Source organism: Andrographis paniculata, unplaced genomic scaffold (assembly GCF_009805555.1).
Source record: "Andrographis paniculata isolate CXL003 unplaced genomic scaffold, ASM980555v1 Contig12END, whole genome shotgun sequence".
Taxonomy (NCBI): Eukaryota; Viridiplantae; Streptophyta; class Magnoliopsida; order Lamiales; family Acanthaceae; genus Andrographis; species Andrographis paniculata.
Window position 1 is genome coordinate 1,625,421 of NW_026137402.1, and position 18,837 is coordinate 1,644,257.

At 32.5% G+C, this 18,837-nt stretch overlaps 1 protein-coding gene across 3 annotated transcripts; it reads left to right on the forward strand.

Annotated features, from left to right (window-relative positions):
- Positions 1-7,705: 7,705 nt before the first annotated feature.
- Positions 7,706-18,201, forward strand: LOC127253727 (epimerase family protein SDR39U1 homolog, chloroplastic). Of its 3 annotated transcripts, none has more exons than XM_051278467.1 (14): positions 7,706-7,838; positions 8,269-8,408; positions 8,492-8,563; positions 9,636-9,711; positions 10,061-10,120; positions 10,599-10,717; positions 10,854-10,898; positions 11,031-11,109; positions 16,334-16,395; positions 16,619-16,721; positions 17,317-17,377; positions 17,456-17,526; positions 17,602-17,741; positions 17,818-18,201. In XM_051278467.1, exons 2-14 carry the CDS (start codon positions 8,331-8,333, stop codon positions 17,920-17,922), a joined length of 1,071 nt encoding a protein of 356 aa, XP_051134424.1. In that variant the 5' UTR covers positions 7,706-7,838; positions 8,269-8,330; the 3' UTR covers positions 17,923-18,201. The 3 variants fall into 3 exon arrangements, with proteins under 3 accessions (XP_051134424.1, XP_051134433.1, XP_051134415.1); XM_051278458.1 differs by having other exon boundaries at positions 7,707-7,838; positions 8,265-8,408; XM_051278476.1 differs by lacking the exon at positions 8,269-8,408.
- The last annotated feature ends 636 nt before the right edge of the window (positions 18,202-18,837 follow it).

Genomic DNA, 18,837 nt, shown 5'->3' on the forward strand with positions numbered 1-18,837 from the left:
TGGAGTAATTTTTCTTGTCTGGTTGGTTGCTGCAACAAGCTAACTGCAACCTGTTTTGTCTTATCTCTCGGTTGGTAGCTTTACAAGACAAAAGGGATGGATACTTTGGGTTAGTCAACTTGTATCAGAGTTCATGCAGAGACACATCATTCTGCAAGAGGTTTTAATTATGTTTGTCTTGCATGACCTGTCTGGTGGCTATCTTGTTTACCGTGATTGGGAGTGTGGTAGTTGGAAGGGTTTTAAGAATTGTTTTAATGAGAGAAAGTGTGTTTAATCCTTTCAACCCCTACCTTTCTCTTCTCTATGTATTGAGTAAGTGCTTGTCACTTTTATCCACTGGAAACCTCGTTGGATGAAGGAAAAATTAGAGTTTTGATCAGGGGAAACGTTCAGATTCTAAGCAGCTTTGCTCCGTGGTCGTTGTCTGCACGAGTTTGTGACAACTAATACCTGTGGAGGGAATTTTCAAGGTAAGCCATGGTATGAGGTTGAGTTGAAGGAGTTTTGGTTGTCTTTGTTCTTAATCAGCACTGATTAGTGAACTTCTCCTGGATTGGTATCCCTCGGATGTAGGATTATTTATATCCGAACCGGGTAAACAAACCCTTGTCTCATTTACGGCTTTGTATTTCTGAATGCATTTGGTTGGCAGTAGGGTGTTATAACTGTGATATAACTATGCTTCGGGAGTCGACCCTTGTTTAGATTTTCGAAGGAGTTTTGGTGCAACACCTATTCTCCAACATTTGGTATCAGAGCAGTGTTATCTAAGTTGCTGAGTAGATCCTTTCACAGTTGCAAAGATGAGAAAGGAAAGTGGTTCAACATCTAGACCTCTATTGTTTGACGACACAAGTTATTAGAGTGTGGAAGACATGCAACTAATTGAATCTGATGAGGAATGATACTTCTGAGTTGAAAACTTTCACGAATGATAAGTAAGAAACAAGCAGCCAAGATGAAGTTTGGGAATTTCCAAAACAAAAGTGGTTATCAGGGAATGAATACATCCAGTACATAACAAAAATACCCTGAGCAGAAACCAATTACTTACAAAAAGCCGAAAGAAAATTTTGATGGTAGATTCAAGAAAACGTTTGTGGTGTCTGCAAAACCTGAGAGGGTTCAAGAACCTAATTAGATGAGGTTCTTTCCATTGGAAAACCTTTCGAAGATTACAATTGAATAGGTTTTTGTGAATCCTCTGAAATCAAACCAACAACATTTGTTCGTGGTGGACTTCTTGTTGATGTCAAAATTCCAGAAAGAAACAAATCTCAGTTCTGAAGCAGAACTCGAAAAGAAACAAAAAAATAAATTGGGAGAAAAATTGCAGAATGACACAGAGTGTTAGACAGACGTCATCAAAACGTAACGACTACGGATACTGTGGATCTCTTGAACATACAACTGAAAGATATTTCAGATTGGCAAGGGATGTAATGAATGAAAGACATATTCAGTGGCCTAATGAAGAACTCAGACAGAATGTTAAATTCAGGTTGGTGTGGATGCCCAAAGAAAATCAAAAGGCAAATATTCTTACGAAGGCATTGGATACAAATCGGTTTGAAACGTTTCGACGTCATTTGAGTATACATTCGTACCCTACTTGATTTTGCATGCATGGGCTTAATAAATTCTCCAATATATTAATGATGTTTGGAATATTCGTGGTGAATATTGGAGAATAAAAATAATTTGGAAAAACTTTTTAAAAATCCAAAAAGAAGTAATATTGAAACGAAAGTTGATTTAGCAATTGCGAAAACCAGATTTGGTGCTCATTTTAGTGGAAGGGTGAGTATTCATTGCACAACTCATTGTTGATGTTGTTGTTGAGTTGTTGTTGATGCTGCGACGTTGCTTGTGCAACAAAACTGAATCCGAATCAATCGAAGTTCTTGTTCATGTTGGTGCTGCTGCAACCATTTTTCAAGTAAATGAAGGTCCTAGTTATTTTTGTCATCTGCTCCCACAAAGGGGAAGTAATGCAGGAAATGAGGGGAGATCATTTTTTCATGGGGAGTTAATCAGGTTTCTTTCGCTGCTTTACTGATTGTTATTCTTTTATCTGCTGCAAGAATTCATGCAGAAACAGATTGCAATCCGGATCACTTTTGGAGATCACCGATAAAAGATCTCCCGTGCCATCAACCTGCTACTGAAAATTGGATCTGCGCTTGATGATGAACATAAGGACTCTCCGTTTTCTAGTCCGTTCTTTCGTTCACCTTTTTGGCATTTGCTCCTCAAGAGGGATATATGTGCAAATTAAGGAAGGGTATGTTATGTTGTTTTTGCTGCTGCTATTTGTTACTTGTTTTTGTGTTTTGATTATATGTGAAGTGGTTTGTTGGATTGATGCTATCACAACCATTTTATTTAAAAGGTTGCCAGTAGCCTGTGCTCTTTTTGGCCTGTAACAAATTGATGAATTTATTGTTTGAATTGTTGGTTTGTTTGATTGGGTGTGGGAGGATTCACTCCTGCACATTGGGCGAAGTCTCATATGCCAAAAAAGGAAGAATGTTGGAACAAGAAATCCCCTCACCTATTTTGGCATATGGGTCTTCCATTCCTTCCTGCTGCTCTCTTTCACATATTTCCTTTTCGAGTAATTTGTCTTGTATGGTTGCTATAACAAGCTGACATCAACCTGTTTTGTCTTATCTCTTGGTTGGTAGCTTTAGAAGACAAAAAGGATGGATACTTTAGGTTAGTCAACTTATATCAGATTTCATACAAAGATACATCATTCCATTTAGGTGCAATGGGTTTTAATTATGTTTGTCTTGCATGGCCTGCATAGTGGCTATCTTATTTACTGTGATTGAGAGTGTGGTTGTTAAAAGGGTTTTGAGAATTATTTTAGTGAGAGAAAGTGTATTTAATCCTTTTAACCCCAACCCTTCTTTTCTCCATATTTGAGTGAGTGTTTGTCACTTTTATCCACCGGAGTCCTCATTGAAGGAAGGAGAAATCGGAGTTTCAATCAGGGGAGACGTCCAAATTCTGAGCAGCTCTGCTCCGTGGTCATTGTCTGCACGAGTTTGTGACAACTAATACCTGTTGAGGGAATTTTCAAGGTAAGCCATGATAGGAGGTTGAGTTGAAGAAGTTTTGATTGTCTTTTTTTTAATCAGCACTGATTAGTGAACTTCTCCTGGATTGGTATCCCCCGGATATAGAATTGTTTATATCCAAACCGGGTAAACAAAACTTTGTCTCATTTACTCCTTTGTATTTCTAAATGCAATCGGTTGGTAGTAGGGTGTTATAACTGTGATATAACTACGCTTCGAGAGTTGGCCCTTGTTTAGATGTTCGAAGGAGTTTTGGTGCAACACCTTTTCCCCAACAAAATTGTTTGGAATAACGATCGAATTTGTTTTGCTTCAACATAAATCTCACATTTATATTTATGTACTTGAAATATTGGAATGTGGTTCAGGTTTATTAATCGACGTCTTGAATCATAACTAATATGACTCAATCAATTATGTCATAAAGTAGAGGACTTAGCAATATAAAGAACAAAATTATTTTTAGGTAAAATTGATTATAACTTACTTGCGATTTGAAAATTTTGCACCATTCTCTTTTATGGTTTAAAATTTTCATGAGAGTATCCCGTATTTTAGAAAATATTGTACGAAGTTCCTTGAAGTTACATGAAACTCCTTTTTATTTTTGAAAATATTAGGGGATTTTGTTCAATATTTTAAAAATATAAGCAATGCAATTTATAAAATATGAGAGAGAATGATGCATACTTTTCAAATCACATTTGAGTTATAAGTATTTTTGCCTTATTTTTATTATTCTAAATCAGAATCATAATACAGTTTTTTTAAGTCTATCCTTTACATACCCATTTCTTATATACATTCCCGATTTAAACACTACAAAATTATCTCCACTCACATTGATGTTGAAGCCATGTTTCATCAGAAGCGTCATTGAGACTAAGTTCTTTGTCATTAACAAAACATAAAGAATATTGGTCAGCATCACAATTCTTTTGGACGTCATGTTCAGGAGCATTTTACCTTTCATTTCATTTTAGTCGGAACAACATTTTCCATATATATTGTTTCTCCTTCGACATGCTCGAACATGAAGAATTGGTTCTTATCTATGCAGATATGGCGTGTCGCTCTTGTGTCGTGCCACAATTTTTTCTTGTTTGATTATACCATATTTTTCTCAGAGACGACGCACTTTAAATCAAACAACACCCCCTCTCCAATAATGAGGTTTTCCAGGTTCTCCCCTTTATTTCTCCTCGGTACCTTGCAGTGTTTTGAATAGTGTTCCAACTTCCCGCAATTGAAGCAATTTCCCTTGAAGTTGCTTGTTGATTTCGCTTTATCAATTCGTCTAAATAGCTTTAGTTTCTAATTTTCTTTTTCTATGGGCTTCCGGGATTTTCCAAGCTTTCCATTGTTTCTTTAAGCAATTTTGGAACGAGAATCTTGACGTTTATATTCAGTCTTGCTTTCAAGAATCAGATGTTTCCAACCTGTGAAGTTTGATCTATGCTTCTATTTGATTTGAAGACGACTGATCAGTCTTGTTAAATCTATTTCTTTTCCGTTTTCATTTCAAGTAGATCTTGAAATCATCCAAATTAGTCGGTAAATTTTCAATAATCCTCACCACTTGGAGCCCTTTATTCAACATAATTCCATCAATTTGGATTTCATGCAAAATCAGATGAAAATCATCAAATTATTTTCTAACACTCCTCACATTCACCATCTTGAAATTTCAATACCATTCCGCTGTGATTTTGTTGCACCAACATCTTTGGTCAAGTATTTTTTCATCAATGTTTTCCACAACTCCTTAGTTATTTCATCATGCCGGTAAACACCATACAAGGAGTCACTTAAGTCGTTCAATATATACTTTTTGCATGTAAAATTTGAGCGTTTGTAAGCTTTGAAAATTTGTATCTTTTAAATCTTCCGATGATCTTTCAAGCACAGTAGGTGTGTCCACAATCAACCAATCCTTCTAACTCAAAATTGTTAGATAGAACAACATTTTCTGCTGCCACATCTTAAAATTTTGTCTATTGAAATTTTCTAATTTCTTAGGCGATGCAGCAACAAGTTGCCTGAAAGTAGTAACAACATGTTGCATTACATGGCTTGTAACAACAACAAATTGTAAACGATCCAATTTATCTAACTGTTGTCCAGCGGACACAACAAGACCTTGTGGAAGTCCTACAAGCACATGTTGTGGATAAGGCAGAACAACGAGATGTTATCTTATGTTGGCATCAATATGATGTCATTTTTGTGTCCAGCAACAGGCTGGTTGAAGGTTGCAGCAACTGGCTGTGCCTCATCCATTGCGGCTTTGAAGACTTTTTCGTAGACTTGTTTCGCATCCTTTTTTGCAACAACCCTTTTGGCCGCATCTATGTTTAGCAGCAATCTGAACACCATCTTTGCTTTTCTATCAACCCCATTATGAATAGTCTCAATTATGGTAGCATTTTCAGGCACAATCTAGGCACTCTCGATTCAGATGCGGATCTCCATATTTCATCAGTCATCTCAAAGTATCAGTAAGAGTTTGCTTTAAGGTTGTTAGGAAAATTAAAATATGAAAAATAAGATGGCAGAAATCACTATATTCGAGCCTTGCATTACATGAAAGATTATTAAAATGAATTTGGTCCACCATTGATCGATTTATAAGAAAGAACGATTTGATTTGAAACCATAGATTCGGTAGTGAACCAAATGTAAGCATTACTTAAAAAAAAAAAAAAAAAAAAAAAAAGTTAGACATAAAATTTTTGTTTATAAAAAGAAAAAAGAATTTACGAAAAAAAAAATTGGTATTGTTTTATAAAATATTGTTTTTATTTAATGAAGATGAAGGACAAACTTTTGAAAATATATTTTCAATGAAATCCATAGCCCTCACCTATATAATTTGTGAAGGTTGCTTTAATTTCTGCACATTTCATTCTATTACAATATAATTTCTCTATCTATTAATTATATTTTTAATTAGTTAAATACTTGGGGTGTTTGTTTAGTGTTTTGGTTTGGGTTTATTTTTTATTTAAAATATAGATAACTGGGTGTTTGTTTAGCATTTTGGTTTGGAGTTTATTTTTTATTTAAAATATAGATAATTGTTATAAAAATAATATTTTAAATTAAATATTAATTATTTGTGAAATAATAAAATATATAATATATATATTGGGAATGATGTTAAAAAAATATTAAGTTGAAAGCACAATTCCTTCAAAATCACATAAAAAAATGGATTTAATATATATAATCAAGTTTAACCTACGTGGTTCACAATTTTATAATATATGTAATTAAAAAAATTTAAAATATGTATTAAAATATTTCAATATCCTAATTATTAATTTCGATTCCATTGAATATTTTTTTATTAATTTTTGTCATATTCAAATAAAAAATTTATCTATTTTAATCTCATAGTTGACAAAGACTGAACACAATCGTATTTGATGATTTAAAAGAGTGATTGGGCGCTCGGTACAATCAATACGGCCGTGACCGTGTGATTACCCTGATTTGAACATGACCGTATTCATGTCCCTGTTGACAGCCATATTTTAAATACGATTGTGTTCTTATCCGTGTTCATATTCGTGTTCATGTTCTTATGTTTACTATTCTATTTTTAAGATGACTATGCTCAAAGTCATGTTAATCAATATTTTAGGTCATATGCATTATTATTTTTACCTTTTTTTAAATTATTTGATTTATCTTTATAATTTAACAATTATTTTTTATATAATTATTTAATAATATTTAAATAATCAAATTTTAATATGCTAAGAAATAATTGCAAAAAAATTATTAAAATAATATAATATTAATATATATTTTTAATAATCATAATTATATATATTTTTTATAATTTATAGTAAATTTTTTTAAAACAATTTTTAAATTTATAATTTTAAGAATAAAAAATAATTTAAAAATATTTATTTTGACTAAAATAACTATAGTTATGCATTAATTATATAAATTATTGATCTTGTTTTAGAATTTTTTAATTAAAATATTATAATTTTTTAAAATGATATTTATAATTTTTATTTTAAATTATAAACTAAATTATTTTATATTTAAATTTTTAAAATTATAAATTAAATTTATTTTAAAAATTTTACTATAAATTTTGTAAAAATATTTATAATTACGATTATTAAAAATATATAGTAATATACTATTATATTTATAATATTTTTACAATTATTTTTTAAAATATTAAAATATGATTATTTTTTATAATATTAAATAATTAAAAATAAATAAATTATAAATATATATATATATCAAATCATTTGAATAAAAAAGTAAAATAATAATACATAGGATTATATTCAAAAATATAATCATGATCATAACCATATTAAAAACATAGATATGAGCAAAATATGACAAAGTTTACAACATGGAATACGGTCATAATGAGGTCATCACCATGGCATGAACATGTTCATGCTATGTTGAGCCAATAAGCCAACACTATTGTGTTCAATAGTGAATTGATAAATTTTTATTTAAATAAAATTTAAATTAATAAAACGAATTTTTAATGGTACAAAATTGATAATTAATATTTATGATATTGATTGAGGCCAAAATGGTTTTTGCGAAAAAGAAATAAAAAAAAAAAAAAAAAATCCTAAAGTTTACGACAAAGTGACGACCAAACACAGTGTTCGTGATTCCTCCATCTTCATCTTACCCAACGAAATCAACACGGAGACGATGCTTAATTGATCGATGCACACGACCTACCCAGCTAAGGTACGCTAAGTTGAAGTGATTGTCATATTCGTATTAATTAATTTCTACTTTTTGGAATCGCATTCTCTTTTACAACCCTCGAATTAGGGTTTAGAGGACGTAAACACTCGCACTCACTTCTATTATCCCCGTAATCTATTATTATTGTTTCAGAATCATTACTTACATAAATTCGTATATATATAATATATTAGTGATGGAGAATACGGGGAAAGAGTATTTGGGAGATTAGTGATGGATATTCAGCTGTGGTATGTGTGGCTCCACCTCACACAATCACATGACTCATTGTAGCCCAACAAAAAAATAAAAATAAAAATAAAAGAAAAGAAAAAAAGATCAAACCTTTTATGCTTTGCTGTTGTTTTCTTTTTTCTTCAAATTTTCACACATTGCTTTCGGTTTCTTGATTCTAATAAACTTTAGATAGTGTTTTTATCAAGTCAAAAGAGGAAAGGAAACAAAGAAAGAATTCCAGAAAGACTAATCTTGATGGAGCTCTGTGGAGTGCCATCTCTCTCTTGGGGAAAGTCTATTTCTCACACTATCAGTTTTCACCAAACCTTCACTGTAATGCATTATCCATTTCACCAATTCTATTGCAATTGTGTCTCCAAGTTGACTTGGGGTCGTCTCTTTGTTTTGTTTTGTAGGTTTGGAGGTTTAGGAGGATGAAGGCATTCTGTGTTAGCAATGGCAGCAGTAATTCGGGGCCAGGGCAGAAGGTATATATATATATATATATATATAATTATGCTTCGTTGTTCCTTTTTTTTTCTGGAATTTCATGGAGCTTCCAAGAGAATCACAAAGGGTGTGTTTTCTTGTGTTGTGGAATGTTGTTGGTGATTTAAGTTGTTTTGATGTGGTTGGATGTAATGTTGTGCACAGTCTGTATATTGATGATATTGGGCAGGAAAGGAAAAATTGATAGTATTGTATAGTACAAAAGGACGTGAAAACACAAGTGAACAAAGCGTAAGTAAAGAATGCAGCAGATGTTGTGTGGATTGGTGCCATGAGGTTGTTAGATTTTGTGTTGTTATTGGTAGGCTAGATATCAGGGTGAGCCTATTTGCAAGTTGAGAGGTATATTCGATATTCGGTTGTATTTATGAGTAATGAGACGTCGTTTGGTTGTAAGTTAGTTGTGATGTAATATATATTTGATTTAAAAAAAATTATGTTTTGAAGGTTTTAAAAACATATATTCAATATTGATATTATTTTGTAGAAAACAAAATTTTATATAATCCAAACAATATATATATATATATAGTTATACATAATTAACATATATTTAGTAAATGATGGATAATTTTAAATGTATATATATTTGTTTATTTAGAAGGGAGATAGAAATAGGAGATGTTATCCAAAAGAATTGCATAAATAGTTGAGATGAAAAAAATTGGGAGCATAGTGTCAACTTGTAACCTAAAAGACCTGAATGCTAACTTGTGGTCTTATTTCTTAGCTGTTCCAAGGATAAATTTGGGCAATGTTGGTAAGTTTTTATTCAGATTCCATTCTGTTGTTATTTCATTCCAAATGAAAAGAATTCTATTGATTATAGATCTTGAATGGTTTTTTTTTTTTTTTTTTCTAATGTTGCAACATCACATGAATATAAATTGTTATTTGCAGCTTTTAACTGTATGGTAATAGAATCGTCGCTTACCAAGCATGTTTATATGTGAGCATGAGTGGTAATATTAATGATGTTGTATGTCTCACTCGCATGATTGTCTCTGTCTGTTTTGTTTCATTGTCACTTGTTCTCTTCTTGTATGTCAGCCAGATGAAATGGTTGTTTCAATTACTGGGGCCACAGGGTTCATCGGGAAAAGGTTGGTCGAGAGGTTACATGCCGGTATGCACACTTTATGTTAATCCTTGTTTACGATCAGTAACTTGATAAGCGTTCAGAACTTCAGATTCTCTGTTCCTGATTAAAGGAGGTTAACGAGTGGGCTTAGATATATTTTAGAAGTGTTTCAAAGTTTTGGATTGCTTTAAAAATAGTAACAGAAGTAGAAAAAAAATATAGTTCTGATGTAAATATAAATAGACGTTGGATGTGATAAGAATGAAGAATAGGTTTTTTATGTACTATTTTTGGTGAGTAGTACGAAAATAAATTTGAAACATAAGCAAACAGAGTGTAAGTTATAGAAGAATTGCTGAGGGTTTTTGCTCTTTGTTTTTCCTGTACAATGTAGATAATCACCGTGTTCGAGTGTTGACAAGGTCGAGATCAAAAGCCCTGTCAATTTTTCCGGGTAAGAAGGTAATGAAGCTAGAGTTTCATATTTATCTTTCATCATATAACTATGCTTTAAGTTTTATGATGGAGTTAATTGATGGCTCAACTTGCTCATGTTTTTCTCCCTCCTTAATTAATAAAATTCCTTTAGGCTTGTTTGGTTTGATGGATTTAGATTTGAAAATAGATATTAAATGAACGAATGTGAATTACTTTACAATTAAAATCTTTTCTAATTGAAATGAAACAGTGTTAGAGATTAGAGAGTATTTAAAATATTAAAGGAGATGACTTTGAAATCCATTGTTCATTTTAAATATCTTAACCCAAATTACTCCAACCAAATGGGGCCTTCAATCATTTCTCACTAGTTTCATGTGAATAAACAACAGCACTTTATATAATAATTCTTTCACTATCACATTCCTTCTCTTCTTCATTGAACACCTTCATCATTCACTTTCTGTTCAATCGGAACATATTGCCGCGAGTAGGGAGGGACTTTCCGAGACTTGTGGTTGCGGAGGAGCAAGATTGGCGAAATTGCATTCAAGGTTCAACAGCAGTCGTAAATTTGGCTGGATTGCCCATAAGCACAAGATGGTCTTCCGATGTATGTATCATATCATCTCTGTCCTGCTCATACCGGCTTTTGCATCGTATAAGGGCTTCCATGTCTTGCTGCTTTGTTTAATTTTATATATATATATATGTGTGTGTGTGTGTGAACTGTCACTACAATTTTGCAGATCAAGAAAGAGATCAAGGATAGCAGAATCAAAGTCACTTCAAAGGTTTCCTTTGATCATAAATGCACACACTGAAACTCGAGTTTCTTCTCTAGTTGCAGGGCAAGCTGTTTCTGATGAAACCATGGTGGTGTTCCACCCCTATAGTAACTGTTGGTTTTCTATGCAACTCATTAGGTTGTAGATTTAATAAACAACTCCCCGGATGAACTTCGCCCCAAGGTTTTGGTCAGTGCCACAGCTGTTGGTTATTATGGTATGCATTTTCCTTGCTTTTCCATTTTAATACACTTTTGCTTACTTGTGTTTTGGAATGTTTTCAGAGTTTTGGGTTGTTTTGGATTGAGTTTTTTGAAGTATAAAATAATTATTTGAATGTGATGTTTTGTACAAAGTTTAGGTGATGAAAATGAAATTATATTTTCTTTTATAGAGGTAAATTATATGATATCTCCTTACGTTTTAGTAAAAATACACAAAACACTTAGTATTTTAATTATTGCATGAAACTTCCTTGTGTTAAATTAAAGTACGCACAAAACATCATTTTCGTCTAACACTGATATTTGGTTGTCAACATGCACCTAATTATGCAATTTTTATACAAATAAAAAATATAAAATATTTTAAATGACGTTTTTTTAATAAAAAAAAAACAAATACATAATTTATCAACCATTCATTTAATAGTTTTTTTTTTTTTAAAAACAAACGGTTACTTAATTTTTATTTTAAAAAAACTATCAAATGAAAGATTGATCAATTATTTATTATTATTACTTTTTTCAAATAAGACTATATAAGATATTTGACCTCTTTTATTTGTATAAAACTTTCATTGTTAGGTGCGTATTTACAACTAAACATCAGCTTTGGACGAAGATGGTGTTTTGTGCATATTTTAATTAAACACAAAGGAGTTTTATGCAACAAATAAAACAAATGGTGTTTTGTGCATTTTTACTACAATAGGTTACCTAGATTGAAAAAAGTATAGGAAACATTACACTTGTGTTTACTTGTTGATTTTCTATAGTTTTGGTTTTAGTTTGAATCATAGTTTGGCTCTTGCTATTATGTGAAATGAAATAATGTATTTTCCTAGAAAATTGTGATGATTGCATTAAGAAAATCTCGAAATAAACCGAGCTTAATTTTATCAATAATTGTTGGAATGCTTGGAATAAAGCCTTCACCACCAAATTTTATGTAAAAGCATTTTTAATCTTAATTACAAAAAAGAATGGGTTTGTTTGGTTCATATTTGAGAGTTTATTAAATTTTGGTTTATAAAGTAATATTTTGAAAGAAGAATGTTATTGTATATTTATTGAGAAGCTTATGGGTTGAATAGTAAAAATTTTGGTTTGAACTTGTTAATTATAAACCGTTATTCATCTATTATCTCAATCTACATGTGATCAGATTACATTACTGGTGTGTTCATTTGGTAGATTTTGATGGATTTTCTACTATTCATTAAAAAAAATTCTCAAAAATATCCAATCAAATACCTATTTTTTATTTTTTATATTATATTAAAAATCAATTTTACATTCGAAATATCACATCAACACCTATTTATATGACATCATATAACTATTTCAATTCAAAAAACTTTACTATTCAAATCTGAACTCAAATTTCAAACCCCCAAACAAACACACCCTACATATATATGCATCATAGTAGAATAATCTAGAGCGCTCCTTAAATGCTAGTTATTATTCCCTACAATTTACAATATCTCTAGGGAACATTCACATCCTTGATTATACTACACCTTCCCTTACAACTAACACTCCCTTTTAAGTTGGTGCATAGATGTTAGTTATGCCTAACTTGCTACAATAGTGATTAACTCGAGAACAATGTAGTGGTTTGATGAAGAGATCCACTAGTTGATCTTTTTTCTGAACAAACTATATAGTAATTAAGTTTTGTTGTATCTTTTCTCTCACGAAATGATAGTCGATGTCAACGTGTCTTGTGTGCTCATGGAAAACAAGGTTAAAGGCAATGTGCATGGTAGCCTGACTATCAGAATATATCTTAGTGGGAGTTGTAGCCTCCATTTTGACTTAAAGAGTTTGATGATCCACATTATTCCACATGTACCTTGAGCCATGACACAATATTCAAATTTTGCAGTGGAACGGGAAACTATGCCTTGCCTTTTTACTTTTCCAGTAAATCAGATTCCCTCCATAAATATGCAATAACTGCATGTGGACCTTCCATCTTCTTTAGAACCTGCCTAGTCGGCATCTGTTGAATATTCTATCTGGTCGAGTCACCGTAAGATAGTTTAACTTCCCAACTACCCTCTTATATCGCTAAGGGTCTTTGAACAGTTTTCCCTCCTCTGTCAATTGAATGTTCGGAACCATGGGAGTATTGCAAGGTTTTGCTCCCAACTTCAATTATCCAAAAAATTAAATCATAAATATGATATGATATGATATGATATGATATGATGGATATGGATATGGATATGGATATGGATATGGATATGAATATGGATATAGATATAGATGTGGATATGAATCTATCAAATCTAACACTTCCCCTCAAGCTGGAGCGTGCAAGTCAAACGATCTAAGCTTGTTGCAGATGGACTTGGATCTAGGATCTCTAAGAGCTTTTGTAAATATGTCTGCAAGTTGATCATTTGAGGACACATTTCGTATATATAGATACATACAACACTTTCTCTCTGATGAAGTGACAATCTATTTCGATATGCTTTGTTCGTTCATAAAACAAATGTGTAGTGCTGCTTGGTTATCACTTCATAACTTCATTTTCGTCACATCACAGAACTTGAGTTCACAAAGCAATTGTTTAATCCAGAGAAGCTCATATATAGCTAAAGTTATAGCACAATATTAAGCCTCAGCACTAGAGCGCGCAACCGCATCTTGTTTCTTACTTTTCCAAGATATCAAATTGCCTCAAATAAACACGCAATAACCAGAGGTAGAATGCCTAAAAATTGGAGACCCCGCCCAATCAGCACCTGAATATCCAACGATTTCAGAATGGCTATGATTTGTGTAAAGTAATCCTTTTCCGGGGACCCTCTAATATACCGCAAAATACGCATAAGTGCCTTCCAATGAGAGTCACATGGAGACTGCATGAATTGGCTCACTACACCTACTTGAAATGATATATCTGGTCGGGTGATAGTGAGATAATTAAGTTTTCTAACCAGCCTTTTATATCGTCCAACATCAATATCAATCAATGGCTCCCCTATCTTGGAAGCAATTTTGTATTTTGATCCGTAGGGGAATCCACAACCTTACATTCATTCATACATGTTTCTTCCAACATATCAAGAACATACTTTCTTTGAGATAGGATAACATCATTCTTAGATTGGGCAATCTTAATTCCTAAAAAGTACCGTAGTGGTCCCAAGTTTTTGGTCTTGAAATGATTGTATAAAGCATGGGTGATTTTGCTAACATAAATTAAATCAAATGAAAAATTAGGCAGGTTCAAAATTGTGGATAACGAAATGATTGGTGTAATATCTACAGTTCTTGACTAACAACTTAGGTAGTGGATTCATCTCCAAGCGAAACTAGGGGATTGGGAACAATGTGACTGATAAGCCAAGAAAATATCACTTACCATATGGTTGGTGACTCCTGAATTAATGACCCAATAACCGGAGGATGTGACAAGACATGTTCTGGAAATACCTGGGGTGACCAAAGCCAAGATAGTAGTAGATGAATGTTTTTGGTCCTCTTGAGACATGGACAACTAAGTTTTCTGACCTTCGAAAGATGCTACACGTGCGAATGGATCATTCTGCAAAGTCTATAGTATTTCTTAATGTCCTAGCTTCTTGCAATAGTGACATATGATGTCCGCTTTATTCTTATATGCTCTTTGTCGATTTTCACCTCTGAATGACTTGTCTCCTTGCTCAACAAGGCTCCATTGGAAGAGACCGGATGTGATCCGTCGGCTTGAAAGACTCTAGAGACCATATCCCATAGAGAAGTAATTTCAGAGCTCCTCGGTATATGAGATTTTACTGGTTCGCAATCCAGCTAAGAGAACTCATGATAGTCATCTATTCCCGCTATTTTTGCTGTTCTCTAACATCAATGCTAAAGTGCATGAGTTAATTAAGTTGTTCCCGATAAAAGGCTTTGCGATCATCATATATTCGGGTAACGTTCCCTTTACCCGAGTATAAGAACTCCAAAAATTGAATCAATTATTTGAGTGTTGTAGTAACTCACCAATCTGTAGATGTCAACGTCAATCGAATTTCTAATTTGCAGGAATAATCTGACGTCATTCCGAACCATGCCCTCCTCTATTTATCATCAATAGGGGGTCCTCTTCCAAATTATCGTCCTTCTCAATACTCAGTATGTATAGTTTTACAGTTTTGCTCTATTCTAGATAGTTCGATCCATTGAGTTTGTACTCGATAATCTTGGATGTAACTTGGGCAATTTCAAAGACAAAGATGGGCACCAAAGTATTACCGGAGCAGAACCCGCTCCCAGCCGCACCGACCGGAACACCTGACGCATGAATTTGGACGAAAACCCACACTGCTGTGACTCACATTCACTGGAATCTCACTAGACCGTTGCCATGGAGGTTGCCTGACACCATCGGACCCCCACTCGCCAGAAGTGTGATGGGATTCGGCCTAAAACTGAGTTTGAATTCCAAGCTTAGGATCTGATTATGCTGTCTTTAGCCCTAATGCTTTGATACTTTGTTAATTATAAACTAATATTCATCCATTATATCAATCTACATGGTATCAGATTACATTACATACATATATATATATATATATACACTTCATAGTAGAATAGTCTAGAGCTCTCCTTATATGCTAGTTAATATTCCCTGCAATTTACATTGTCTCTAGGAAACATCTACATCGTTAATTATACTACACATTCCCATACAGCTAACAGAACTCAAACCAAACAAACTCAATATGGCTCTGTTTATAATGGCGGGAAGATGTGTTTATAATAGAAATATATTGTTTTACTTGAAATGATTTATAGTTATATAAAATTGTTTTGTTATTATTATTATTATTACTACTTTTGGAAGCATAATTACAGCAAACAAAGGCGTGTCTTCGTGGTTTGGATTATTTTGATATTTTTAATTTGAAATATTTTTTAATAAAAAATAGTTAATGAAAAGAGCTGCTAGCTATGAAATTTTGTATGGAAAATAGGTAGCGGGACTTTTTGTCAGGAAAAACAATAGTATAAACTATGCAAGGTGAAAACAAGATCAAAAGAACAAACATACCCATAGTTTTTCTTATAGCTGTAGTTATTCTTTTCTATCTATGTATTATGTAAACAAGAATCAATTCTATTATCTCGATACGATTGTGTTCCTTTAATGATTGATCTGTGTCATAGGTCATTCGGCCTGATTAACACAAGCTTTGTTACCACTTATTGATACAGGGACTAGTGAAACGCGTGTTTTTGATGAGCAAAGTCCATCTGGAAACGATTACCTTGCAGAGGTGAAGTAAATGAGTCAAATTACATATCCCTTGGTCTATTAGTGAACCATCTCCTTGAAAAATGTTCTGTTAGAAATACTATTGTTATTTGTTCCACTCATATTCCTCCTCAAAAAGTAGATCCCGCTCTAATAGCTCCGAATAAATTAAATACATGCATTATTCTTGTCATCAGAAATCACTGTTAGGATCGTTTGAAAAAAAAAAAAATGGTTTTTCTCAGGTGTGTAGAGATTGGGAAGCGACCGCTTCAAGAGTCGATAAAGATGTGAGACTTGCGCTAATTCGCATCGGGATTGTCCTTGGAAAAGAGGGTGGTGCTTTGGGTACGGTATAATTCTTTTGTCCATGTTGGTGTTCATCTTGTTGTTGAGCTTCAGCTATACGGGAAATATGTGCCGCTTATCTATAATATGACAAGGTTCAATTGCCTCACTAGTTAAATACTCGGGGCATACGTATACCCATGCTTGATAGGGCAATTTTCTTCAAACCTAGATTACTCCATGAGTGATAAATGTATTTTTTACTCCCTTATGTGGCATCAATTATCATTTTGGTTATTTAAGTAAAATTTATATAGATTAGTCATGTAATAATGCATAATATTAGATATTGACGTGTATATCTACTTAACGAATTGAATTTACATCAATATTTGATATTAAAAATTGTTGCAGCTAGTCCATGTTGACTCCGAAAGCATCGTATCAGCATATGTGAGAATATTCAGTACTATGATTTTCTATATAGACCTTTGTTTTATTAAGTGACTAAAATGATAGTTGATCCACGTATGAGAGTAAAAATACATTTATCTCCTCGCACAATATATCTGAATTAGGTCACATAATATTTTGTAGCGAAAATCGGGGCGCACTATTTCTATTGATTTAACAAGACTCAATTTTTATCTTCCAGCTAAAATGATACCCCTCTTCAAGTTGTTTGCGGGTGGTCCTTTGGGATCGGGAAGACAATGGTACCACTAGCTAGAGCTTTCAAATACTATTCAAGAGTAAAAGAGTTTTTACGGTCGAGGCTTATGTTAATGTAACAGGTTTTCGTGGATTCATGTGGATGATTTGGTGAACTTGATCTACGAAGCTCTATCAAACCCCTCGTACGAAGGTGATTGTAATTTGGGAGATTCTACCCATCCATAGTCTTTTACCTCTCTCACTAAATGCACAAATTTCTTAATAGGGGTGATCAATGGGACGGCGCCTAACCCTGTGAGGCTATCGGAGATGTGCGATCATTTGGGAGCTGTTTTGGGGCGGCCGTCGTGGCTGCCTGTCCCGGACATGGCTCTCAAAGCTGTCTTGGGAGAAGGTGCCACTGTGGTAAGACATACATTGGAGATTTTTTGGCTCAAGTGTAGTGATCGATAATGGATGATGATAGTTGGTTTTATTACAGGTTCTTGAAGGGCAAAGAGTGGTTCCTAATAAGGCTAAGGAATTAGGATTTCCCTTCAAATATGTATACGTCAAAGATGCTCTTAGATCGATCGTTTCTTCGTGAGTGTGAGTAACTAATTATTGCATCCGATGCTTGGATTGTATTTCCACTATATATATATATATATATATATACACACTACTTTTCACATAATAAGTTTTATTGTAAGCCAATACTCTGAATAATTAGATTCTACTCACTTGCATTACACTCCAGATTTCAATATCAGTTCTATGTTATCTAATCAATAGTGTTGTTCATATTAAGAAATATATATATATATATATTATGTTGAAAATTGATATTTTTAAGGGGATATAATGTATATGTTATACAAATGAATGTATATATTGTATTATAGATAAATGTGTGTGAACAAATCTATTGAAACAAAAGTATTGTATTCCACATTTTATTCGCAACATAGAGTGTAGTTGATTTTAAAGATGAAAGTTTGATTGAAAATAATACATCTAATTAATATTTAATTTATAGTGTAATATAGAGAGTTAAACAAACTTGAAATATGTATTTAAATATTTTAGATATTATATTTTAATAAAATATAAATAAATAAATAATATAAATGAATTTTATAAATATATAGAGAATTTTCAATAGATCTCGTATGTACAAAAAATTGAATGTATATTAATATATTTATTTGCCATTATCCATTTTTAAAAACATCATCAAAATATTTTTAGTTCACAAAAATTACTAATTTTTTATTATTTCAAAACTCCAAAACCCTTCAAAATATATAGTCCAAACAAAGGTATAATATAAGAGAGAAAACTGAAAGCATATTGCAAACCTAAATTGAAACGCTAATTAAAAACATTCATTTTTCTCTTCTCAGAAAATATTATTAAAATAAATAAATAAACAAACATCAAACCTTCAAACTCAATCATGGCTGATAACAAGCATGCCCTTCATGCATAAAACATTTACTTCTCACATTTGCCCCTAAAT